At 38.0% G+C, this 24,875-nt stretch overlaps 3 protein-coding genes across 3 annotated transcripts; 2 read left to right on the top strand and 1 right to left on the bottom strand.

The window, feature by feature from the left end:
- Nucleotides 1–36: 36 nt before the first annotated feature.
- Nucleotides 37–4,950, bottom strand: fam32a (family with sequence similarity 32 member A). The gene is made up of 4 exons (XM_061738193.1): nt 4,837–4,950; nt 1,955–2,102; nt 611–664; nt 37–263 (listed from the first exon to the last, which is right to left on the bottom strand). The coding sequence occupies exons 1-4, from the start codon at nt 4,908–4,910 to the stop codon at nt 195–197; spliced, it is 345 nt and encodes a 114-aa protein (XP_061594177.1). The 5' UTR covers nt 4,911–4,950; the 3' UTR covers nt 37–194.
- A 133-nt stretch (nt 4,951–5,083) lies between these two features.
- mrpl54 (mitochondrial ribosomal protein L54) lies at nt 5,084–8,079 on the top strand. The gene is made up of 3 exons (XM_061737131.1): nt 5,084–5,299; nt 5,578–5,734; nt 7,374–8,079. The coding sequence occupies exons 1-3, from the start codon at nt 5,173–5,175 to the stop codon at nt 7,504–7,506; spliced, it is 417 nt and encodes a 138-aa protein (XP_061593115.1). The 5' UTR covers nt 5,084–5,172; the 3' UTR covers nt 7,507–8,079.
- Nucleotides 8,080–8,632: 553 nt separating this feature from the next.
- On the top strand, nt 8,633–23,414 carry malt2 (MALT paracaspase 2). Its single transcript, XM_061737132.1, has 17 exons — nt 8,633–8,797; nt 9,729–9,886; nt 11,625–11,791; nt 13,956–14,086; nt 14,211–14,367; nt 14,476–14,639; nt 16,527–16,623; nt 16,821–16,871; nt 17,097–17,186; nt 17,271–17,474; nt 17,555–17,732; nt 18,952–19,026; nt 19,144–19,271; nt 19,413–19,562; nt 19,672–19,829; nt 21,933–22,070; nt 22,481–23,414. The coding sequence occupies exons 2-17, from the start codon at nt 9,750–9,752 to the stop codon at nt 22,919–22,921; spliced, it is 2,466 nt and encodes an 821-aa protein (XP_061593116.1). The 5' UTR covers nt 8,633–8,797; nt 9,729–9,749; the 3' UTR covers nt 22,922–23,414.
- The last annotated feature ends 1,461 nt before the right edge of the window (nt 23,415–24,875 follow it).

The raw sequence follows: 24,875 nt of genomic DNA on the forward strand, positions 1-24,875 counted from the left end.
CAATGATGGCCACAGTTAGAGAGGAAAAACAAAAAGTAGTACTTAAATTCTTTATTGTACACATGATAAATTACACACCAAAGAATGAACATCCTTTTTAATGGTATATTCATAAGCTAGAAAATAAACGTTTCAAACACAAAAGGGGGAAACAAGTTGTAAAAATGATAAAACAAGGAACCTCTGCATCTCTTTTACTTGGTCCAGCTGACTTTTGGAATATCATAATGCTCCGTCAGAGTGTCCAGGTGACGGTTGAAGTCCTGCAACCAAGAAGAGACATTTCATTTTGTGAATATTGTACTCGTTCTACAACAACAACAACAACAAAACTTAAACACCATATGTTGCCTGTGCACAGGACAGCAAGGTTATTTATGTGGGACATTATATAAGTAATAGCGATTCAAGGTGTCAAATTAAATTTAAGGGGGAAAAGCTAAAATAGGATGAAAAAAAAAAAAAAATCAACTGACTGGCATATAAAAACACTTTTAGAAAGCAATTTATGAATACAAACAATAGTTTTTTTGGTAAAGGTTGACTTTTACAAGTCTGACCTGGAAAGTAGAGATGAAAAAACGTGTGTGTTAAATCTGACGTGACTCACCTCGACCCTGTGTTTGTGTGTCTTTGATGCCTTTTTCAGAATCCGTTCCATTTGCTTGCAAAAAAAAGAGAGAGAAAAATAAATTTAAAGGTTTAAAAAAAAAAAAAAGCATTACTGCTGTCATGCAACACCCAAACACCTCCAAAACTATACTTCCGAAAAAAGAATCTTCAGATCGGATCATTGTTGGCACAAATATTCTGATGAGATATTTGATATCCCATGTTTCTAAGAGCAAATACTTCTTCATTGATTTCCCGATTTACAAACTTTATTATGTTTTCCTGGGTTTGTTTCACTTTACTTTTATTCCTTAAAAAAACACAAACAACTGTTTTAATAAGATCTTTGTATAATTTAATACCAACGGATGTTAGAATTTTTTTTAAAGAAACTGAATAATATTTAACTAGGCACGTAAACTAAATATTTACATTCTGATAACATATTCATTTGTGCTTATGCTGTATTAAAACTGCAGGCTATCGGTTTTTGGAGGTTGTATAATCAATAGTTTACTGGAATGGCAAAGTTCGAAACAGCATTAAGTTAATAATCGACTACAAACATACGAATAACCGAGTTTCTATTCAAATTCAGTGTAACTGCATCCTGCTCAGCCGAATACATCCACTTTTCCAAAATGTACTGTCATGAAATAATAACGATAATGATAATAATAATAATAATAATAATAATAATACATTATTTATAGAGCGCTTTTAAAAGATCTCAAATGGGTCTAGGGCCTCTTCAATCCACAGCACTTACACGGGTACGGACCATACTGAACCAATCACAGTGGGATGAGGTCAGGCTGTTCATACAATACATTTTTACAACAAAAACCCACAACTCATTGATATTCGTACTCCATGGCACACTATTTTGGTGGTGTGTGGTTGATACTAGTCTGGTTTTTGCTGAGGTTCTCTGATGAATGAATGCTTATCCAATAGCATCCAGAAGCAGTTTCTTTTCCCCCCAGATAGTGGCCCTCGGAAACCAGTCACATCCAGGGGAACCAGAAAAATCCAGGTGGATAGCCAGGCAATCTTAACTGCTAGCAAGGTGTTCAATCTTCACTTAACAAATTTAGGGAAAGTGTCCTATCTCTGTTTTCTGTTCCTAATTATATGAACAACATTTTAGACCAGTTATGGTTTTTACAACTACTCAGCTATTTGCCTCTGATCACTGGAACCTGTGTTATTAAATAATTAGCAAGAACCATCAATGTGATTTTGTTTAAAACTAATTTTGCAGTGCATTACTTTACTACCAATCCCAAAACCCATTAGTCAAATTGCTGTAATTCATAAATGCCAGAGAACAATAACCTACCCTTTTTTCTTGCATCTTGTCAAAAGCAAGTTGGGCTGGTGTCCTTTTGTCAATATACGCTGTCTTGCTTTTCACTTCCTCCTCCTCGTTTTGGCTGCTCACAACCTGCTCCATGCGATGTTTACTCTGTTTGTCCTTCTTTTTTTTCCTTTTTAAAAATAAAAACATTTTTTTTCAATTATTGGATCACTTGCACAAATCTTCAAGTTCACTGAACTCAAGGACTCGAGTAGCTAGCTGATTGCAAATCATTTCAGGCGTATACACATTTCTGTCAAAACCAGGAATTCATGTGCAATACATGTATTTACTACTACTGTCATTTAACAGACGCTTTTATTTATTTAAATTTATATAGAAAAAAACTTTAAAGGGATTGTGACATGAAAAACAAATTTTTCTTGATTTTTTGTGTTTTGTTGGGTGTCTTGACATCAATTACACCCAAAAAACAACGAACTTTTAACATTCAGTGTATTGTGTGCTTTCTGGGATTTTCCGCATAACTGTGCAAAAACGGCGCATGTGGTTTGGTGGCGGGCCGTTACGTAACGGCCCGCTAAATCACCGCCCCCTCCACCCAGCTCCCTGCCTCCTCTCCAGCGCACCATAAAGGCTGATTTATGGTTCCGCGTTACACCGACGCAGAGCCTACGGCGTAGGGTTACGCTGCGACGCGCACCATACGCTGAACCCTACGGCGTAGGCTCTGCGTCGATTTAACGCGGAACCATAAATGAGGCTTAACACGGAGCTGTTTAGAGCGTCTTTTGTTCTAATCACCGGAGGAAAACTGCTAAGAAGACCCGCGGCCACTGACTGGACTTAAGATAAGGGGACAGTGCTGCTTGCATGCCTTTATTTTTATGATTGTTTGCTGTGGTTCTCCCTGCTGCTCTTCCGTGCATGCTTCGCCTGTCGCTCCGACGCCGCTGTGAGCGTATGGCTGGAGGAGGAGGTTTGGAGGAGGAGCGGAGCAATGATTGACAGGAAAGGGGGGAAAGGAAGCATTTTTCACGGCGCAAAAAAACACTGTAATAAAAAGCCAGGAAAAGAGTACTAAGAGTGAAGTTTTTCTTGTTACACTCTTTTAGACACATTTGAGGGATGTTGGCCAAGACTTTTAATAGTGTTAAAAGCATGTTAAAAATGATGTCACAATACCTTTAAGCAATGTTAATAACAAAAAGATTATCATCTTACACAGGGTTTCCGCTGGGTTTTAAAAAGTATTAAAAAGTGATAAATGAAAATTGCCAAATTTAAGGCCATTAAAAGTGTTAAATTCACTGTCAGAGGTATTTTTTTTTTTTTTTAAATTGGTATTATTTTTTACCTTTTACATTTTAAGCAGTCTATTTTATTTTCATTCACAAAGTGAAATAAATGTGAAACATCTGGTCAACATCAATGAGTCTATAAATCTGTTCTGTATAGTGTTCTATAGTTCAAAATCTGTATTAATCTTAAAAGGTCCGTGATTAACACTTAATGTTGTGACAGTTTTAAAAAAAAATCTGAAGGTAGTGAAAAAGGTAGTGAAAAAGGTATTAAATTGGTATTAAATTTAAGGATTGCTGTATAAACCCTGTTAAAACTATAGTTTCTAGTTATTTTACAGCAAGTAGACTATGATCAAGTCTGAAAAGCAGATGAAATGAAATCCAAATCACCCCATGAAAAAAACAACAACTGAGGACTCAGTTCTACATCTTTTAGCACAGATATGAATGATAATTGTGTTTCAATTCAGAATATTATAACACTTATGAGCCAACAGGATAAGACGTCTGCATAAACTAATGGTAGAGCCTATTTTGGTATTGTGTTACTATTTATACGATAGTGACGAGGTAAGACTATTTATACTTTTAAGGCTAAAAGGTATACTTTGCTGATAATACTTAGTAAGGTTTGAGATGTGGGAGCTACAACTTCTGTTCATCATTTCTTTGTTTTATAATCTGACTACGAAGTACTGAAGTGGTGCTTTTTTTCCACACAAGTCACAAACATTGATTTATAGGCCTTTAGTTGTAGTTTTTTTATCTAAATATGTCCTAAACTAACCAATATATGGAATCTAAAACTTCAGATTAGTGACTGCTGTTTTGACTGCGGTTGAATTGGTTTGATATCGGGTATTGGATATTATGAATTCAACACCCATAAAACTTGTGATACATACCACTGATTTTGGTCAAACCACTTGTGATGTGTTCATGGTCATCTAGACTATATATCACAAAACAGTAATTATTAAAAAAAAAATCATATATATGGGCATATATATGGGCTGATTTAAAAATCATATATATGGGATGATTTAATGTGGTTTAATTAATTCAACACCCATAAAACTTGTGATACATAACACCAATTGTTTTCATTAAACCTCATTAAATCAGCCCATAATATGATTTTATAATAATTACTCTCTTGTGATATATAGTCTAGATGACCATGAACACATCACAAGCAATATGACCAAAATCAGTGGTATGTATCACAAGTTTTATGTGTGTTGAATTCATAATATCCAATATCAAACCAATTCAACCGCGGTGCTGTTTTGTTGCTGCTAATGCTTGATTGCTAACTACATTTTCTTTCCTAATTTCGTCTGAAACACCTCTACAAAAGGTACAGTCGAGAGCGAGAAAGACCGCAATAAGTACACAATGTAAACTACACTTGAAATAACCTAAACATTGAATACTTTATCGTTGGATACGATAAATAACATAAGCGATGGGTTTTAAAAACAGGCTAACAGGCTAACCAGCTGCTTAAATCTCAACAAAGGCTTTTTATATCAAATTCAGAACATTATATTTCCATCAGGCGGTAATTCAATTCTAAGTTTTAGAAAAAAAACTCACTTTTTCCCAGCAGAAATGTCCCCAACACCTTTTATTTTCAAGGCACTCCTCTGCGTCGAGGCGTAATCAGACATTTTCGAGAACTTCTCGCTCTCGTCCTCGTCGCTTTTGTTATTGTCGCGGACGGGCAGACTCGTCGGTGCTGCCACCTGGCGGTGGGAAGAGAAAAACACGGCTGGTTACGCATGCGCTTCCCATTCCGGGCCAGAGGGGGGCGCTGCTCCACTCTCGCGATGCAAGACGCAGTAAACGGAAGTTGGAGGAACTATGAATGTCAAATTGTAGCATGGTGTGCAGCGTCTTTGGATTATCCAGGAGAAATAAAAACAATACATAATGTCAGGCTGCGGTTTACTTCGGATAGCGTTGTCAACAAAGTGCATGCAAAGTAGTGTTACAACGCTTTTGAACCCGACAAATATGATAAATAGAATGCAAACATGTGGATATGCTAAGAAAGTTGGTGAGTCGATATTACATATTTAACATTGGCAATTCAAATATTGATTCATTTAATAATATTTGTCATTCTAACTTGTAACTTGGCTCTCGCTGATGAGATAAACTACATATTGACAAGTTGAGTGTTCCCCTTTGTGTGCTGTTGGAAACATAAAACAAGTGCTTGATTAAGGCTTTTGCGTTCTGGTAATTTGTTAATTGATTGATTATCCACCTCGGGTTCTTTGCTTTGAGTCAAATATTGTGAAGTTATTACTGATTTATTTTCTTGTTTTCCAGTGGCCAAAGGAAAAGGTAAGGGGATGGTGAAGGACGAACTATCAGGTCCAGATGTGTGTAAAGACCCAGCCAGACTTGTATCTTATGCAGTGGGAGCCAACATCCTCAAACAAGGGGAAGACCCCAAACTGAAGCCTGATGAGGAATACCCTGAGTGGTAAGAAGACATCATTTTTATTTTTGTATCTTACTTTTATTTCATATTGGATCGTAACATATTTGATTTTATCGGTTGTTTTCAAAATTAAGAAGCGCATTATTGAGGCATTTTCCCCTTTTGAAATCCCCACACTTGTCTTGGCAATGTTGACAGGTATATTTTCAGCTCAAACTCATCTTCAAGACAGATAGGTTCACATATGACTCAAACTTTGCATGTTGGTGTCATGGCAGTCTGGTATAAATACAATAAAAAGTACAATCGAATACAATACTGAGGTAGAAAAAAAGGTCACTTAACAAACACAAGATAAATAAATAGGTACGGTGCTGTGGCAAGAGTCAGAGTGCAAGGTGACGGGCAGATTCAGTCCAGGTATGCTATTGTCGCTCTGACGGGGGCATTAGTTATAGAGTTTAATTGCAGTAGGTAGGAAGGATTTCCTGTATCATATTTCCTTTACCTGGATAGAATTATTTTACACTGGAAAAACCCACCAGCACAACTGTGACATGATTCCCAGAGGTGGCATGAATATTACTGAGTATAATGTGAGCATCATTATTTAGCTTTTAAGTGATCAGGAGTTTATTAAGCCAATGGGTCAGATGGGCGAACCACAGCAGCAAAGTCTGAAGTTTGCTGCTCAGAAATGACAAGAATTGGTCAAAGAAAGCCAGAATGAATCAGCAGACTTAAGTGTAAGCGTTACCTGGATGACTAGCCTTTGTCAGTGGTTGAAAATGTCAACTGTTGTTGCTTAATTTAACGTTTTGTGCCACTGTATTGGTATTGAAAGAGAATTTAAAAAGAAAAACAATGTATTAAAAATAATACTGGTGCTAATTACTCAAGTCTAGGTATCAGTGTCAAAAAAACAAAAAATGGTATTGTACCATCTCAAGTTTCTTCTGCATTCGTTGAGGCTGACCCGGCTTGGATATCACAGCTGAATCCAGAGACCAGACCAATTCTTTGTATCGACGAGGAAAAGAACTGGGATTGCTTGCCAGACAACTGAAAAGCTTTTGAGATTTCCAGATGGCAGATCTGGTTTTTCATTAAAATCATTAAAAAGATAAATAACAGTTGTATGTATCTTTTGTTTGGGTACCATTATATCGGTTTTATCCGGGTTTATGAGTGTTAAATACATGTTTATGTCTAAGTTTTTGATATGTCTAATTTGATATGGTCCTTTTAAAGATATTTTTACAAAAAACACACTAAAACTGCAGCTTTATCCATGATGTGGAAAGATAAGGTTGTTTATATTATTATTATTATTATTATTATTATTATTATTATTATTATTATTATTTTATTATCAGGATGAATACAGTTTCTATCCCTCACTTTTATCTTGACCTAAATATACCAAACGCTGTACAAGTTGGATTTTTTTTTTAGTCAGCAGCTACAGGTTCTTGGAAATCACTCACTAAAGTCTTTTAGACAGAGGAAGAGCTGATCTGAAACAGATATACTAATCTGTAGAAATCACACCATACTGGGGGTGGATATTTTAGCTCAGATTGTGTCAAATACATTTAAACTTTTTAGTATGTAAAGTGTGGATTCAAGTTTTAACATTTCCTTGCATTTGTTTTGCTTTTTCCCCCCGAACCTTATTCAGGTTGTTCCAGTTAAACTTGGGAAAAGCAAAAACAGTACATGAGCTGGAACCCGACACCTGGGAGTATTGGAAACGTCTGAGGAAGGAGAACATTTGGCGCAACAACAGACTACTAAAAGGGAAGAAGTTGTAGGCTTCAGTGGACTAACGGGGGCATCTTCCTGTGCTGCAAGGCGCTTCATACTCTGGACTGAATTACCAAGAAAGTGATACAATCAACGTTCAGAGCTGATGTCCAGATTAGGCAGCCTCACTTACGAAACATGCCGTGTTGATGCTTTTTGAAATGTGAGAGAAAGTTGATAACTGTTTTAGAACATGTGTCCCCGAAGCTCAGCACTGGCTGTTTTTTAGACAAGGAAGCAGATAATTTCTTAAACTAAACATGAATGAAGGGGACCACTGTGAGCTCATTAAAAAAATAAAATAACATTAATAACATTCATAGCAACATGGATGTGGAATTTCATTGGAAACAGAAGTTGATAAAGTTGTATTACAGCAAACTCCACTTTCATAACCCGTCAAACATGATCCTATACTTTATATGTTATATATCACAGGATATTCATATAATTGAAAGCGCTAAGGTAACCCAAAAAGCAGAAGTTACCTATACCTCATTGGAAATGTTTGTTTTCTTTCCATAAATCACTTTGTTACCTTGGAGTCATATATAACAAATAAATATGAATGAATATCCAAATGATGCTCCTCCTCTCCCAATCTTATTCAAACCATTACTATATACTTTGATTTTTTTCTTCTTTTACCAAGAAAAGAAGCAGATAATTTCTTAAACTAAACAGGAATGATGGAGACCACCATGAGCTCTTAAAAAAAACATTCATAGCAACATAGATATGGAATTTTGTTGGAAACAGAAGTTGATAAAGTTGTATTACAGCAAACTCCACTTTCATAACCTGTCAAACATGATCCTATACTTTATATGTTATATATCACAGGATATTTCATGTAATTGAAAGTGCTCTGGTAGCCCAAAAAGCAGAAGTTGCCTGTACCTTGTTGGATATTTACTTTCTTTCCATAAATCACTTTGCTACCTTGGAGTCATATATAACAAATAAATATGAATGAATATCCAAATGAGGCTCCAGCTCTCCCAATCTTATTCAAACCATTACCATATAATTTGATTGTTTTCTTCTTTAAGAGCTTCTTTTCTGACAGTCTGTGAGTGACGTTTCCATGACAACGCTTCATGCAAATCCACGTGCGTGCTGGTGATGGCACAAATGAGGAACCGAAATGAGAAGCAAATCATCTGGGGAACTAAATCGAGCAAGATTGGAGGAGAGATTGTGTAATGTTCATCAGTTGTCTCAGTAACGTAAAGGTCACTTGTGCCACTCACTCTGGATCTCATATCGAAACACCAGCTCGCGCTGTTTGTGAAGGAGGTGAGTTTTCCTCACGAGGCTGGTGCATGTTAATGCTGCAGTAGGCGCTCATGGCGGAAGCGCCGTAGTTCAGCTGTAAATCCATCTTTTAGTGTTTGTTATAACTCCAATTTATCGTTTTATCTTCCGCTTTTCCTTTTAAATGACTCCATCTTATCAAAAAGATGAATGATCCCTTTCAGCGTGTTTTCTTCTTCTTTCGGTTCCAGGAAGATTTCTATACATTTTGCATGCGGGGAAGCCCGGTGTTGTGTTTAAAATGCTGCGTTCCATTTACCTCGGAAGTCGGAACTCGGTACTGGGAATGACGTCATAGCCGAGTTATCAGCGTTCCAGTTACAAAGTAGGAAAACAAGTTTGTAGTTCGCATATACCACATGAAAAATGTAAATTACACTATAGCAGCATATATATGCCGAACAATACTTGTACACGGCTGATTTAGTGTGACCAAAACTAGAATGAAGTGCTGGGAATTATTACAGAGCACTCTTCGACTGTTTACAACCGGGGCAGCCATCTTGGAATGTGAACTCGGGGGTGGTGAAGACTCTCCCACTTTCCCAGTGGGAAATCCCACTTCGAGGGGCGTTCCAGTTGAAATTTCCGACTGGGAACTGGGAAATTCCCACTTCCGAGGACAAATGGAACGCGGCATATGTAGACGGCGTAGCCTACGGCGTAGGTACGCGGCGACGCACACCGTACGGTGTGCGTCGCCGCGCCGTAGGCTCTGCGTTGGTGTAACGCGGAACCATAAATCAGCCTTTATAGTATTGCGCAAAGGTGGTACGTTTCACTTAACAATCAGTGCATCGTTGTAACTGCGCAGCCCCGGCTCGTAGGGGAAGACCCGGCTGGTGCGTGGGGCGGTGAAAGAGAGGAATCCTACAGTTTCACTTTGAACCCCGTGTGACTTTTATTTATTAAGTTGGTGGTGACAGATACGAAGATGGACGAGTGGAAAATGAACATTGGCACTTTGAAGGAAGAAATCTTAAACAAGTTGTCAAAGATGCTGGACAACCCCACTTGCGGCTGGAGACAGCTGGCGGCCGCGGCGGCCGAGCACTCACAATTCCGATGCAGGTAAGAGACCGCGAAGGCGTCACGGTGTTCGTTCGTTCGTTTTGTTTATTTCGAACATGTATGAAAAACAAGAAAAAAGATAAGAAAACAAATACAGGTGTGCATTCCACCACATAAAGAAAAAAAAACTATATCAAAACACATATTTCAGTTACATGTTCGAAAAGGAGTTGGGGGAAGTGTAAATTTATTTACCGGTAATCCCACCCCCTTTCCACAACTAAACATAAATTATATTTCTGTATTTACTTTTTATACTATACACTAATTTGTATAAATATATACCATTTTTACAAAAATAACCTGTTTAATACCAGATGTAGGCTCTATCATAAATATAATATAACTATGATATAAATATAACTATGATATAAAAATAATACGTATATCTAAGTATATAAACATACAAAGACAACATGACGAAATAGCAGAACACACAGCTGGTGATCTTTAAACACAGTTTTCACTTGTATACCTCAAATAAACTATTTCTTTATATTTCTTCTTAAATTGTTTTATGTTTGTACTTTCTATTGATGCCTCTTGTTTTTGCACTATCCCCTTTGCTGCTGTAAACTGCAAATTTCCCCTCTGTGGGACTATTAAAGGATTATCTTATCTTATCTTATCTTATCTTATCTTATTCTTTTACTTTTAACTCCAAATTCAAACCATTCCACAGTTTAATTCCACAAACTTATACACAAAAACTTCTTTTTGTTGTACGCACAAATAAAGATTTGAAGTTTAGGTTACCCCTTAAATTATAACCCCCTTCCCTCCCAATGAATAATTTCTGAATGTTATCCGGTAGTGAATGATTTTTTTGCTTTAAACATTACTTGTGCAGTTTGAAATGCCACTAAATCCATACGTTTTAGTACTTTAGACTGTAAGAATAGTGAGTTAGTGTGATCTCAATATCCAGCCTTATGAATGTATCGTATTGCTCTCTTTTGAAGTGTGAGTAATGAATGTAACCTGGTTTTATAGTTATTGTCCCAAATTTCTGCATAGTAAGTGAAATATGGAGGAACTAGTGAACGATAAAGAATATGAAGGGCCCTGTAATCCAAAACCTGTTTTGCTCTGTTAAGTACTGCAATGCTCTTTGAAACTTTGTTTTGTACATGCTTAATATGAGATTTCCAGCTAATTTGATCATCCATTATTACTGCAAGAAATCTGATTTCGTTTACTCTTTCAATATCGCTGCCATCCAATTCAACTTTTATTTGCATATCACTTCTCCAATTACCAAAATACATAATTTTTGTCTTACTCATGTTTAATGATAATTTGTTATCAGTGAACCATAATTTTAACGTACTCAATTCTGTCGTGACATCAAGCATTATCAAACACGGTGTGTTTTTATCCCTCTCCTCTCAACTCAACTCAACTTTATTTATAAAGCGCTTTAAAACAACCACAGCTGAAACAAAGTGTTGTACATAAGAGGACAAACAATCAACAGCAAAAGACAATAAAAACAATTAAATAAACGAATAAAATTACATAAAACCACTAAAAACAGAGCGAGGTCTCATACTGGGTTAAAAGCCAATGAGTAAAAGTGGGTTTTGAGGTCAGTTTTAAGTTTCAAGTGGTTTTCCCAGAAGGTTTTCACTTCTGCAACGGAACAACCGAGTGTTTTGACATCACCCAGCATGTTAGGGGTTGTGTATGTGTTGACATTTACTAACAATACAGCTTTTTGAACTGTTCCCCATTTCAGTGAGAAGGAGCTGACCAGCTGCTCACTCCAGGTGCTGAGCGCCTCGGGCAGCCCGGCGCGCTGCCTGCTGGCCTGGCTGGCGGACCGCTGCTGCACCCTGGACTTCCTCCTGCACTGCCTGAAGAAGATGGAGCACCAGGAAGCTGCGCAGTTCCTCGCCACCACAGGTAGAGAATAACTCACAAAAATGCAAAAAAAAAAATTGGAAACATTCCTCAGATATTTTGGTCCATATTGGCTTGGTAGCGTCACACAGTCGCAGCAGATTTGTCGGCTGCGCATCTCATGTTCCCCGACAGCCCACAGGTGCCCTGTGCTATTGAGATCAGGTGGCTTTGGAGGCCATCGGAGTACAGTGAACTCATTGTCTTTGTGATATGGTCCATTATCCTGCTGGAAGTAGCTATCGCAAGTTGGCTGAAAACTGAGGACCATCGGAATCCCCGCTGACAGGTTACATGCAAATGATGTGGGACCTTTGGATTCTTTGAAACCCAAGATCTAAGTTAACCAAGAAAGACCTTGTGGCCCAGTGTTGCAAGATCTAGAAGCAGAACTTGTTATCCCAACTAGAGATTGATGAGGTACAACAACGATACTAGAGACAGAGGGAGACAAGACGACAAGTCAGGGGGGAAATATCCTCTCCACCCTTGGAGAACTTGGAGAACTACCTGAGACCTGAGAGGCAAAACCAAAACCAGGCTGGAGCTTGAACTTATGTGATCTCTTGATAAGACTTAGAGATAAGAAGATGTGATTGTGGTGCAGCACAAGTTAACCAGCTGCCATGAAGGACCCCAGAAATCAACTACTGGCTAGTAACCTGTCGCTGCTAAAAAAATGGGAACTCTCATCAAGCATCATGGCTCCATGGCTCCACACATGAGCACAGCCACAACTGGAAGTAGCACTAACTACCAGTAGTGACAGAGCCTTCATCAAAGGTTCATGGAGCCCCAGCTTCAAGTAGCAGCAATAGTGTAGTATGTATGTATTGGAAGTCCCAAGGTCAAGATGCAAGATACCTTAAAGAGTGGTGGAGAATGAAAAAGCAAAGATCCTGTAGAACTTTCAAAAGCAGACTGATAAACTGGTGATGGCTAACCAACTGGACACTGTGGTGGTCAACAAACTCTAGAATAATTAGGCAGCGATAGATGTAACAATCCCAAGTGATAGCAACATCAATATGAAGAAACAAAATAAGCTGACAAATATCAAGGATTAAGTTAGAACTGGAAAAGATGTGGAAAATAGAAGCAACAGTTGTGCCCGTCGTAGTTGAAGCACTTGGAGCTGTGACCTCCATGCTGGGAGGCTGGAGAAACAAAAGAACACAGTCCTAGGAACAGCTCCAATGCATCATGCTCCAATGCATCTGGCAAAATAAAATAAAAGTATCAAGGTGCTTGCAGTGGCCCAGTTAGAGTCCAGACCTCAACCTGATTGAAACACTGTCAGAGCTAAAGACAGATGTGCATAAACAAATACCCACACACCTCAGTGAATTTAATCAATGCTGTAAATACAAGTGGTTCAAACTTCCTCCACAATGTTTTCAGAGACCGATAACTTCATTCAGAAAACCATTACTTGAAGTTATTGTGGACCTACAAGCTGTTGAGTCATGGGTGTGTAATGCATTTTTCCACATGCTGTTTCTGCATTTTGGTTTTGTTTTTGGTCGGTAAATAACATGATGTAATATGTCATGTTGTGTTGTTTAGCTGAGGCTGTATTTATCCTATTCTAAACCCTGTGAAAGACCAGATATATGTGTATATTTTTTCCCTCTTTTATATCTCCTGGGTCTCATTAAATGTCATTTATCCTTTATTATGACAGCTACATCTTATTATTGAAAGATATTTTACTCTCTTTATCACATGAATGTATTCTGTATTATAAGAAACAGAGCTTTATTTTCATTTTGAGGCTGTATAGTTTACTGATGGCTGTTTTAATATGCAAGTCTCTGGAGTCTAACCACACGCTGTAAAGATGGATGCAGACACTTTCTGTCCAAAGTGAAGTTAAGTCTGTAATACAAACATTTCAACTTATCATATCAGGTAAAATAATTTTCCATAACTGTGCCCTGAAACACCAGCTGTAAATTTGTAATATTTTTGAAAACAATGATAGTGAAGCACTTTCAGATCTTTTCACTATAAAATGTATTCAGTAGATTTTTTTTATACCACTTTTACCTTGTGCTGTAAACATATTTGCAAGTTAGTGCACGTCAGATATATCTGTCTGTTTAACAAGCCTTTACTGCTACATGCCTACACCTGCTCCTTGTCTGTGATTGTGTGTGTGCTGTAGTGGTGGAGCTGATCAGGATCACCGTGCAGCCACAGTCCCAGCAGGCCACGGCCGGGAGCAGGGTGGTCCTGACCTGCGCGGCCTCCGGACCCCCTGGACTCGGCTACCAATGGTTCAGAGGGAAAGAGGAGGTAAAGCCAACATTTCAGACTGTGGTATTATAAAAATAATAAAAAGACTTAATTTTAAAACTCAAGATTATTCATGTTCATTTTTGGGGGGTAAATCTGTCAATTGATTGTTTTATATCTTTAGATTCTGGATGAAACGGGGAGTTCCCCAGAGCTGATTCTGTGTCCTTTACGTCCAGCCCACCGGGGTCACTATATCTGTAGAATCAATCACGGAGAAAAATGCGTCTTCTCCCAGTGGGCTCATGTTCGTTTGCTCCACTCTGCAGGCTCTAGTCCAGGTATCTCTCCTCTGTTTCCCTCTCTCCCTCTGTTTCCCTCTCTCCCCCTGCTTGAACTTCATCTTATGGCTTGTGATGTAATGTTTGAGTTCATATTTGTCATCTCAGGCTGTGTGAGCGAAGTGCACATCACCCATCAGCCTCGGCCTCAGAAAGCATCCGAGGGGGACACTCTGCTTCTGCAGTGCCGAGGAGAGGCCAACCCCCCTGCCCAGTATGAGTGGTACCACAACAAAATGTCCTTGCCCCTGCAAAAAACACACACACTCAAGGTAAGTGTAAAGTATCACCGGAAGTAACATGAACACATTCTTGGATTATAAACATAAAGCTGCGCAAAAGGTTTTTGAATCCTTGAAATTCACTGAGATTTTGTCAGATTTTTATCTGAGTCGCAACAAAAACTAACATATGTCGAGGAGAGATGGGGACGGGAATCCCAAAAGACTTCACTTAAACAAAGCTGTGACGTGACTCTGCTTTGTTGACACCAGAACTGTTCAATAGATGTATTTATTCATACAAAGGTGCTGCACTGGTGAAGGTTGTTACTGTAGTTTCGGCCGTGCTTTGTTTTCCTTTTTTAACATCTTTGAATTTTCTGCTGCACCTTTTTCCCATTAAAACTCAGATCTCTGAAACACTTTTACGGCACTGGTTTGGATCCTCTGCTGCTTCAAGGATTTCTACTGCAGTCTGTTACTTTTCAGCATCTGTTATGTTGAGTAATTGTGACAATGGAAAAGATGTTTACATACCTCAGCAGCCAATTTAGAGTTCCAGAGTCCCAAGTAAAGATGAGAAAAATTACCCAAATCCTGACAAATAAATTGAAGGAAGCGTAACAGGATTGAAATGAAGAGCAAGGAGGAGGAAGTCTAAACAATTCTTTTCTCTTCATTGTCATGGATAATATATAATAATTGGCACAAAAGGTGAAAGAACAACATCAAAAAGCAGCTTGTACGTATCAGAGGAATAGCTCAATAATATTGTACTGCATCTTATTCAAGACAAAAGTTCATTTGGGATTTTTCCAGACTGTGTCTGGTTTTGGCGGTGATGGAAATCAAAGAACAATATATGCATAAATCAGTGCAGAAGTCCAAAGATTTACAAGCTTTTGCTAGAGTATTAGAAAGAATAAGAAAAATCAAATTATTATACATCTTTTTCACAGAAAATAGAAGGAGTTGTTTTTTTTTTCTTGTGGAGAGACATTACGTTAGCTAAAAAAGTGTAAAGATCAAAATGAACCAAAATGTGTGACATAGTCCCATTTTTATGGTCATTCTCCATCTTAGCCTAGATGACATTAAATTTTACCTGTCTCAAACGTCAAATGAAATGAAAGTTAATAAGTGAATGCGTTATATTTTCACCTTCCAAGTCCTCTGGTAGTACAGTGTCTTCACTTGTCCCAGGTCTTGATGCCCTTGCACCTCACTTTAACCATGAAGTCAGAAATCTGGGTGTGGTATTTGATAACAGTTTAAAATGTGGTTAATGGATTAATTCACTTAGTTTTCTTGCAGCTCAAGTCAAGCCCTTCCTGAGCTGTGGTGACCCTGAGAAAGCCATACATGCTTTCATGAGTTCTTGGCTCGATTATTGTAAACCTCTTTATTTTGGTATCAACCTAAGTTTACTTCATCATTTGCAACTTGTACATATTGCTGCTGCTCGCCTGCTGACAAGAACCCGGAAGCATAACCCCGTCACTCCTGTCCTGTATTCTTTACACTTTCCCCAGTTCAATTTAGAATCCATGTTAAGCTCCTGTTGTTTGTTTTTAGTGTTATAAACCGCCTTATTCCTTCGTATCTATATAATTTTTCCAGTTCCCGTCAACCCAGCAGAACAATGCCTTCATCAGGCCAACACTTGTTAGAGGTTCCATGGACGAGGTTTAAAAAGTGCGTTGATCGTCTCTTACAGTCGCTGGTCCCAAACCCTGGAGCACGTTGAGTTACGGACCCTCATGGACCGACCTCTGGTCAAAGCCAAACTAAAGACCCACCTGTTCAGAATGCCATATGGCACATAATAGCACTTTTTACTCTTTTATTGTCATTGGAATATTTTTATTTGCCTGTTTTTATGTGTTTTCTGCCGATGATGAACGCATGAGTTTACTGTATGCGGCTGATGTTTTGCAGATCCCGTGTCTGACCACAGAGCACAGAGGGGAGTACAAATGTAAGGTTTATAATTTGTATCAGGAGGTGTGGAGCGACATTGCAACAGTCACTATTGGTGAGACCCAGAGGCTTTATTTGCAATTTCATGAAGATCAAAAACAATAATAATAATAATAATAGTAAAACACAAGAATCTCAATGTTAAAATGATAACAATATGAAGTATTCCAACATTGCAACTGGTCATTGACTATTAAACGGGGCTGGATTGGGGTATTGGGCTGCGATTATTCTTTTTTGTTTTTTCTGCAGGCCCCAGTTCCATCACAGAGGCCTCGTGGGTAGAAGTTGATCGTGGTCTAGGTATGGGAGGAAGTAGAGAAATTACAGTAGTGTTGTAGTTCCTCTGTAAAAACAGAACAGATCATTCAATTGTGATGTTGGTTGGTTAGTGGCTGTGCTTTCTTTGAGCGGCTATTGTTTGATCATTTGTGGATTAACACTCTTTTGGATGTAAGATGATGCAGTTACGTTTTTTTTTTTTTTGATGTTCAAGTCTATTTCATTTTTTTATATTTGTATTGTCAGAGTCGCAGGAAGTCCACAGGCCAATCTCCGAAGTGGAAAGACAACTCCAGCAGATTACCAATTTGCAGTCACCAGCCAAAAGTTTCTATGGTAGTTTTCATGCATGCAAATTTAAAACAGTACCAGCAGATTTAAAGTGAGTGAATTTCATGGTTCCATATTGTTTCTACACAGCCACAGACAAAGTTGCTCTCCTGATTGGCAACATGAGCTATGTCCACCACACTCAGCTGTCTGCCCCTATTTCTGACGTCCACGAGCTAACCAACCATCTCAGGCAAATGGACTTCAAGGTGGTGTCCCTGCTCGACCTCAACTGGCAGGAGATGCACAGTGCTGTCACTGAGTTTTTATTGCTGCTTGACAAAGGAGTGTATGGTGGGTCCTTTATCCATTTATGTCACACAATCATATTATAACTTCGATTGCAAAATCTTTCCTGCTCATCGCCCCTATAGGTCTGCTATATTTCGCTGGTCATGGCTATGAGAACTACGGCAACAGTTTCATGGTTCCTATTGATGCACCATCCTCCTACACCTCAGAGCACTGCTTGTGTGTGCAGAACATACTCAGCGGGATGCAGGAGAAAGAGACTGGACTCAATGTGTTCCTCCTTGACATGTGCCGCAAAAGGTATGGCTATTTCTTTAGTTTTTTTCTTTAATGAGAATGATCTGCTTTTTTTAAATTCTGTGTTTTCAAAATACAGAATAAAGATACCCAGACAAGTATAATGTAGTATAATCTGCCATCAATTGAGTTATTTATTTATGTTACAAAATATATGAAATTTGTCCATTCTTGAAGAGATAGAGTTTGCATACAAAAATAAGCAAGGGCTTGTCAGAGGGAGATAGGAAGGAGAGTAGAGGAGAAGTAAAAAAGGAAGGTTTAAGACGCATGATTATTCATATTCCACCTACATAAAATTTGGTTTTAACATTTAAACATTTTAACATTTAAATACAGTAATTGACAGAATTTTCTTAAGATAGGGAGGAAAAATATCCCTTTCCATTTCATAAATATGAATGACTATATTTATCCACTTTTGTATTGTGGTGGGGTTCATGACACAATCAATAATATCATGAGTGTTTTTTTTTAATAGGGAAATATGCGTATTTATAAGCAGAAAGTATGCTTTTTTTTAAATATTTTCTGAAATTATACCCAGAAGGACATTACTGGTGCATTTTCAGTATATATTGCTCTCTAACATAATCCCCTCTGGCAAAATGGGATGTTTGTTTGGGTGCAATAAAATCTAACCATATATAAGAATTTCAATAATCCCACAGGAAGTTTCATGTATTGATTTGTGTAAATCTTCTTAGATTTTTTTTCTTTAAGAAGTCTTAGTCCTTTTAACGGATTCATTTTGTTAAACCCAAGGAGTGTTTTAAGGATGGGATCAATCAACATTTGCTTTGTCCTGAAATCTTAAGAAATTACACATCATAACATTTTTTCCTTAAATGTTTTTAAATTCTTTTATTTAAATCTGTGATCTGTTTCATCGCCCTTAATCTCAGGTTTATGGGTAAACTGTTGAATCATTTAAAATGTGTCATCTTTTCATATTCTTCTAGTATCTCAGGCCATTTTTAACTGGATCTCTGGATTTTGAAGTGTGTTTAAACATCCCTACCTTTCATGTAGATCATTCATGTATTTCAATCTAGTATGAAAAAGTTACAGACCACATATTAATCAGAGGTTTAATCCAGTTTAATCTGGCCCCTTGAAACTCCTCTTGAAACTCTTTTCGGATTTCTGGGATTTTAGTTTTGAGCATAGAACAGCTGTACACTTCACAGGTATTCTCTTTTTATATTTTTTTCTCTTTAAGGAACCCAAATGATGATGTCCTTGTACAACCTGGACTGCTCAAAGTAACAGCAAATATAGTGTTCGGTTATGCCACGTAAGTAGTTGATTTTCATTTTCCAGCTGTGCCAGTACAAGCTGTTGCTTTGATCAACATATGTCGTTAGATTTTAACTCCTAAATGTCCCTTGTGTGTGTCAATTGTTGTGCATAGATGTGTTGATGCTGAAGCGTATGAGGTGAAGAGGGAAGACGTGTCCAATGGCATCTTCATTAGCTTTCTTAAACAGCGAGTGTCTAAAGATGAGAAAGTCACTGTCATGTTGGACAGAGTCGCTGAAGGTCGAGTACACTTTTAGTAAAAATAAAACAAGAGATTGTGATTCTGGTCACATCCCATTCAGTCATGCTTCAGCACTTTAACACATAGAACTTACCCACCTGTGTAATTCTTCACCTTAACCAACGCTGTGTATTCTTCAGATATGGGTCGCTGTGAGATCACAAAGGGGAGGCAGGCTCTGGAGCTACGCAGCAATCTGTGTGAAAGACGCTCCCTCACTGACCAGATACAGGGTTCTCAGTGTTCGGCATCCCAGTCAGCTCGAAACCTGCAATGGGCCGTTGCTCATGGTATTCTTATGACAACTATCATAAGAAGCATTATTATATTTGTAGATCACTGTGATTGTTGCTGGCATTTTTGTCTTTCCGTTTCCTTAATGAACGCTTTTCTGCTTAGTTCTACCTGAGAGCCTTTGCCTGCAGTTTGACTGTGGGGTGAAGGTTCAGCTTGGGTTTGCAGCAGAGTTCTCCAACGTCATGGTCATCTACACTAGGATACTTGAGAAACCTGAGGAAGTGGTTTCCTGCTCTGCTGAGCTCATCGACTTCCCTGAGGTATGCTCACCGCTATTATGCAGACACAAACTCTTGTTGCTTGTGACATACAGTAGAGCTGTAGATTTATGTTCTCTATGAACTAGTTTCTAAATTGGATGTCATATACATAGGGATAATGCCCGACGAGGTGTACATTATCAGAAATATATGGACGACGCGGGGGCCTGAACCGTCCGACGCGAAGCGAAGTCCATATATTTATGTTAATGTCGACCTTGAAGGGCATTACCCCGCTTATACCATGGTCACTTACCAAAAAACATAAATATTAAATCAGTTATTCATGCTTTAATGTGTTTTCAGTTGAAATCCTTAGTTTTATAACAAGCCACCGGTGAGCGGCTGAGCGGACTATTTAATCTCTCGTCTGCAGCCGTTGCAACCTGGTAGTTTTTAACAAGCCAGTTTCCTTGTTAACACCTGAGGGTGTGACTAATACCTGGAACAATCACTACCGTCCCATAAGATCCTTATGCAATGGACACAGTGTTGACTTCTCCAGTAACTAGGACGGACCAGAGATACGACTTAGCAACGGGGGATATTCTAGTCCACTCAGCTCGCTCGGCTATGGTACACTAACAAACGGTAAATATATTTGTTTCAAAGAATCAAAGTCCACAGATAGTTTCCTAAATCGTTTTATTAAACTACATATATGATATATATATATATATATATATAGCCTATTAAGATTTGCCGGACTTCTGCTCTTTACCGTCCTGCAGTAGCTGGCTCTTCTTCTCTTCCTGTATATACATATAATAAATTGTATTTATAGACCGCTTTTAAAAGATCTCAAAGACGCTTCACAGACACAAAGATAAAACATCGATCAAGAAAATTAAAATTAAAAACTACAGGATAAAAGAGATAAGAGATAAAAGATAAGATAAAGGATAAGAAACAAATCACACATTAAAAAATAAATATATATATTGAAAGTAAACAGGGTTAGATGTAAATCTGCCCAACCTTGTACTTACCCAGATTGATGTCGAGCCATCAATTACTTCTCTAAGACCATTGTTTATGTCTTTCCCTCTTGGCATTGTGTAAATGTCTGCACACCCTCTGATAATCAGTTCATCAGGAGATGATCATTAGTGATAACTGGTTGCAACTTGCCCTCTCATATCGTATGGAAGTTGCGAGACGGCACTTAGTTTTGCCCACACGATGTTTTCTTTTTGGCTTCATTCTTGATAAGTACTTGATTGCATCATGACAAAGGTTAGATACTGCTCATCTGAGGCCTTGCCGAATACAAAGATCCACCACAATCAGATGATTTAAAAAAAAAAGTGTTTTTGTTTGTTTTTTTTTTACAAAAAAAGCAGAGGATTAAAAGAGGGGATACGAACTTTTGTTCATACAGTATGTTGTTATTGTGAAGAATAGAGAAAACACATGAATTGGTAAATACGTCTTGCTGAGGACACGTTTACTCTTTCGAAGCCTGACTGACTTGCCTGCACCCGCTCGGAATTGTGCGGTTAAATATGTTGCTCTTTGTAACTTATGACTAGTCCTTCTGTTCAGTTAAAATCTCATGATTTTTATCAGAGCATCAGAAAGCATAAGATTAAAAATAGCTCCTCGTCTTATTTTATCAGTGGAGGGTTATATAAACTTCTTCACGGCAGTCTTTCATATGTACGTACCCCACAACTGTGTCGCCTGGTTGGGAAACCTGTTTTGTTTTTTCCTCTTCGATACAAACCCATTTCTTTAGATTTTCACAAATTGGGATGGTCGGCCAGGTTAACAGCTTTGCGTCATGCAGGAAAACAATGATGAGACATTGTAGCATGTGTATAAAAATATTCTGTTCTGCCACTGAAAAACTGTACATGATAAGAAATAGACACACAAAGACTGCAGTGAAGACTATATTTATTTGTCACTGGCTTGTATTTCTCAGTTTTTTTGGCTTTCAGATTTTTATTTTCTCCATTTACTTATAATGTCAGTAAAATTAATTAAATATAATATTTTAGATACAACTGAAATTGAAATGTATGTAAACTGTACATATCTAAAGCACAAAGAAAATGCATTTTAAATGGTACTGGGCTGTAAAAAAGCTGTCATTCACAGGATGTGGATGTCGATCTAAAGAGGAGTAATCAGGATTCTCTACTGGAAGCCGGCTGCTTACTTTTGATTCAAGAAGAACTTCCCAGTCCGGAAACCGCCAGTCTTTACACGCGCATCCGCAGCCTGCACAGACTCAAGGTCGGACAGTTTTGTTTGTTTTCACTTTTAAAATTTCACCCCCCTGAGATACCAGAACAGTATACTGTCTATATGCCATGTGGAAACCATTTACATGTACTTGCTACAGTAAGAAACTAAGCTAAAACCACTATTTTGAATATTTTAAGCTAAGTTATATGTTGAGATTGATGTCAATTAAGTGTTTTAGTGTGCCTGATACAATTTAGAGAAGAAATAATTTTTTAAGAATTTTAAAGAATTTAAATCTTCCATTTTCAATGAAATATTGTCAAACCATCAGAGATGTTTAATTTTCCACTATGGAGAAGGTTTAAAAAAAATAAATAAATAAATAAAAAATATATATATATATATTTTTATTTGTCAGCTAAAAATAAATGTATTCTGCTCTTCACTACCTTTTATAGAGGGACCTCACATTCACCGCCTGCCTCCATTACACCTATTCCAACATGGATGAAGAGGTACAAGAAAGGCTGCCAGTAACAGTGGGAAAACCCCTCGTCTCCAAACTAAATCTCCATGAACCACGTTCATCTTACAGCTGCTCTGCCTCCTCCTACCTCAGCCATGACTCTTTCAACTCTCCTGGGTGCTCGTCATCCACTGAGGGATTTTCCTCTGTTAGTTGTGTGTCAAATACGTGGTCATATTTTTCAGAAACTGGCAACGCGGTTTCCAATGCAGAATCTCCAACTTCATTGAGTGCCAATGAACCAGAAGAGAGTGAATGTCCAGAATTACCTATAAACCCTGAACCTCTTGTGGCCAGCAAAAGTTTGCCCCACACCAAAGTCAATGATACAAACTACAAATTTAGTGACATATACACTTTTCATTCCTGCTAAACAACATGGAATCCACGGGCAACCGCTGTTACACACTGAAAGATTAGCAGTGATTTTGTATTGGGGATTTGAATTGGCCTTTTTAGTAAAGCTGTGCAACAACTAAAGTGAAAAAGGGATTTTATTTAGCTGGCACCTTCATTTTGACTATGCATTAAGCCTTTGTTTTATAACACTGTTATAATTTGTATGATAATAATGCAGAACTGCTGAAACTGTGGATCAATAGAGGTGTAATTAAATTAAAACACAAAGTCTTTTGTGCTTTATGCTTTGCATAACTGAAAATGTTGTATAAAATGGTATGAATGTAACATGCTTCTCCCGTTCCCTAAATTGATTCTCAGTTGTTTTACTATGGAGGAAAATCTATAGTTCTGACAAAGAAATGAAAGAGAATTTACAGTTTTTTGACAACTGAACATCCTTGCTTTAGAAAAATGCCTCAAAAACAATTACATTGTTTTTCTTAGATCATCTATAAGAATAAAATGATGGAATCTTTCAACCATGAGAGGTAAAGTTAGAATGACTCTGTCATTTGCATTTATAAAAAATACTTGCAAAACGTGATATTCAAATTAGACTTTCTAGGAAAAATTGAGAAGGTAAAAACACAAAGGGAATGTTTTAAAGCAAAATGTACAATTAGTTCAAAGAAGATGTCAAAGTGAGAGTACAGAAATCTCAAAGCAATGTGCTTTAAAAAAAAAAGTGTGAAACAAATGGAGAGAAATACGAGATAATGACTGAACTGTATGAAGTCATCTGGAGGAACTCAAGAAGAAGAGCAAGAGGAATCTCTTGCAATCACTCACAAGTATTCTTGGAGAAGAGGTCCTTTTTAGGATAATACATGTTTCTACAGGAAGAATGAGTATTCAAGCATTTATTCAAGTTTGACATACAGTTTACAAAGAGATGCAGTTTTTCTAAGTTAAAATAGTTCCACCATGCTGTGGAAGGGGAACAGCGACGGCTTAACAAGGACGTTATTTCACACTGACAATGTATAAACTGAGTAATAAAAGGGCTAAAAAGTTTACGCTTGGGCCTGGATGGGTTTACCAAATAGTTATTGACCCCAATAACACATTCCATTTAAGAAAAAAGTTGCTTAAGGACAACAACTTGAAGGTTTTGAAAAGACCGTCACAAACCTTTGAGCTCAGTCATTTAGAAAATGTACAGGTAATACTCTGGCATGAGTGAGCAAGACGCCCAAGGGACTATATTTCATAAAGATGTTGTGAGAAGCTTGTGGAGAGAAACCCAAAATGTCCAAACCAACTGCAAACAATCTAACTTCTGGGCTGAAGCCAATGTGGAAGTAAGGGAAACTGCAGCTCATTCACTGAACACTGAATGCTGCCTCAAAAAGCGAGCCGATCTCCAATAACTTCCATGTTAAAATGTTTGATTTTACAGTAGAAATACTGTAAACTCATTTCTGGTTCCGATTTCACATCCATGAAAACTGTAGATTGCTTTTCACCCAGGTCAGTTGAATTTTGATGAGGCAATTATTGGGCTGCCTCAAGGATCTGCTCCGTCTCCATTCCTCTTTACCTTCTACACTTCTGATTTGTGTAGACAGTATGATTCTGGATCCTGCCATATCCAAATGTTTTCTGATAACTCCTCCATAGTCGGGTGCATCAGCAATGATGATGAGGAAGATGACTGGTGGAGAGCTTTGTTGTGAGATGCAGCCAGAACCGACTTCAGCTCAACATCAGCAGGACGAAGGAGGTGGAGGTGGACCAGTTACATCCAGGGTGAGGAGGTGGAGAGAGTGGACTCGTACAGATACATTGGGGTCCACATCAACAATAAACTAGGCTGGAATTCTAATACAAATACCCAGTACAGGAAAGGCCAGAGCAGGATCTTCTTACTAGGAGACTGAGGTTGTTCGGACCTTCTACCAGTCCATGATGGCTAATGCACTGCT

Source organism: Cololabis saira, chromosome 13 (genome assembly GCF_033807715.1).
Source record: "Cololabis saira isolate AMF1-May2022 chromosome 13, fColSai1.1, whole genome shotgun sequence".
Classification (NCBI taxonomy): domain Eukaryota; kingdom Metazoa; phylum Chordata; class Actinopteri; order Beloniformes; family Belonidae; genus Cololabis; species Cololabis saira.

Excerpts from the sequence above, each read along its gene's own strand:
- malt2 (XM_061737132.1), top strand. The coding sequence starts at position 9,750 with ATGGACGAGTGGAAAATGAACATTGGCACTTTGAAGGAAGAAATCTTA. Across the intron at positions 9,887-11,624 it reads CACTCACAATTCCGATGCAG|TGAGAAGGAGCTGACCAGCT; the intron begins GTAAGAGACCGC and ends TCCCCATTTCAG. Across the intron at positions 14,087-14,210 it reads GGTTCAGAGGGAAAGAGGAG|ATTCTGGATGAAACGGGGAG; the intron begins GTAAAGCCAACA and ends TTATATCTTTAG.
- mrpl54 (XM_061737131.1), top strand. The coding sequence starts at position 5,173 with ATGTCAGGCTGCGGTTTACTTCGGATAGCGTTGTCAACAAAGTGCATG. Across the intron at positions 5,300-5,577 it reads TGGATATGCTAAGAAAGTTG|TGGCCAAAGGAAAAGGTAAG; the intron begins GTGAGTCGATAT and ends CTTGTTTTCCAG. Across the intron at positions 5,735-7,373 it reads GATGAGGAATACCCTGAGTG|GTTGTTCCAGTTAAACTTGG; the intron begins GTAAGAAGACAT and ends AACCTTATTCAG.
- fam32a (XM_061738193.1), bottom strand. The coding sequence starts at position 4,910 with ATGTCTGATTACGCCTCGACGCAGAGGAGTGCCTTGAAAATAAAAGGT. Across the intron at positions 2,103-4,836 it reads GACATTTCTGCTGGGAAAAA|GAAAAAAAAGAAGGACAAAC; the intron begins GTGAGTTTTTTT and ends ATTTTTAAAAAG. Across the intron at positions 264-610 it reads CACACAAACACAGGGTCGAG|GACTTCAACCGTCACCTGGA; the intron begins GTGAGTCACGTC and ends TCTTGGTTGCAG.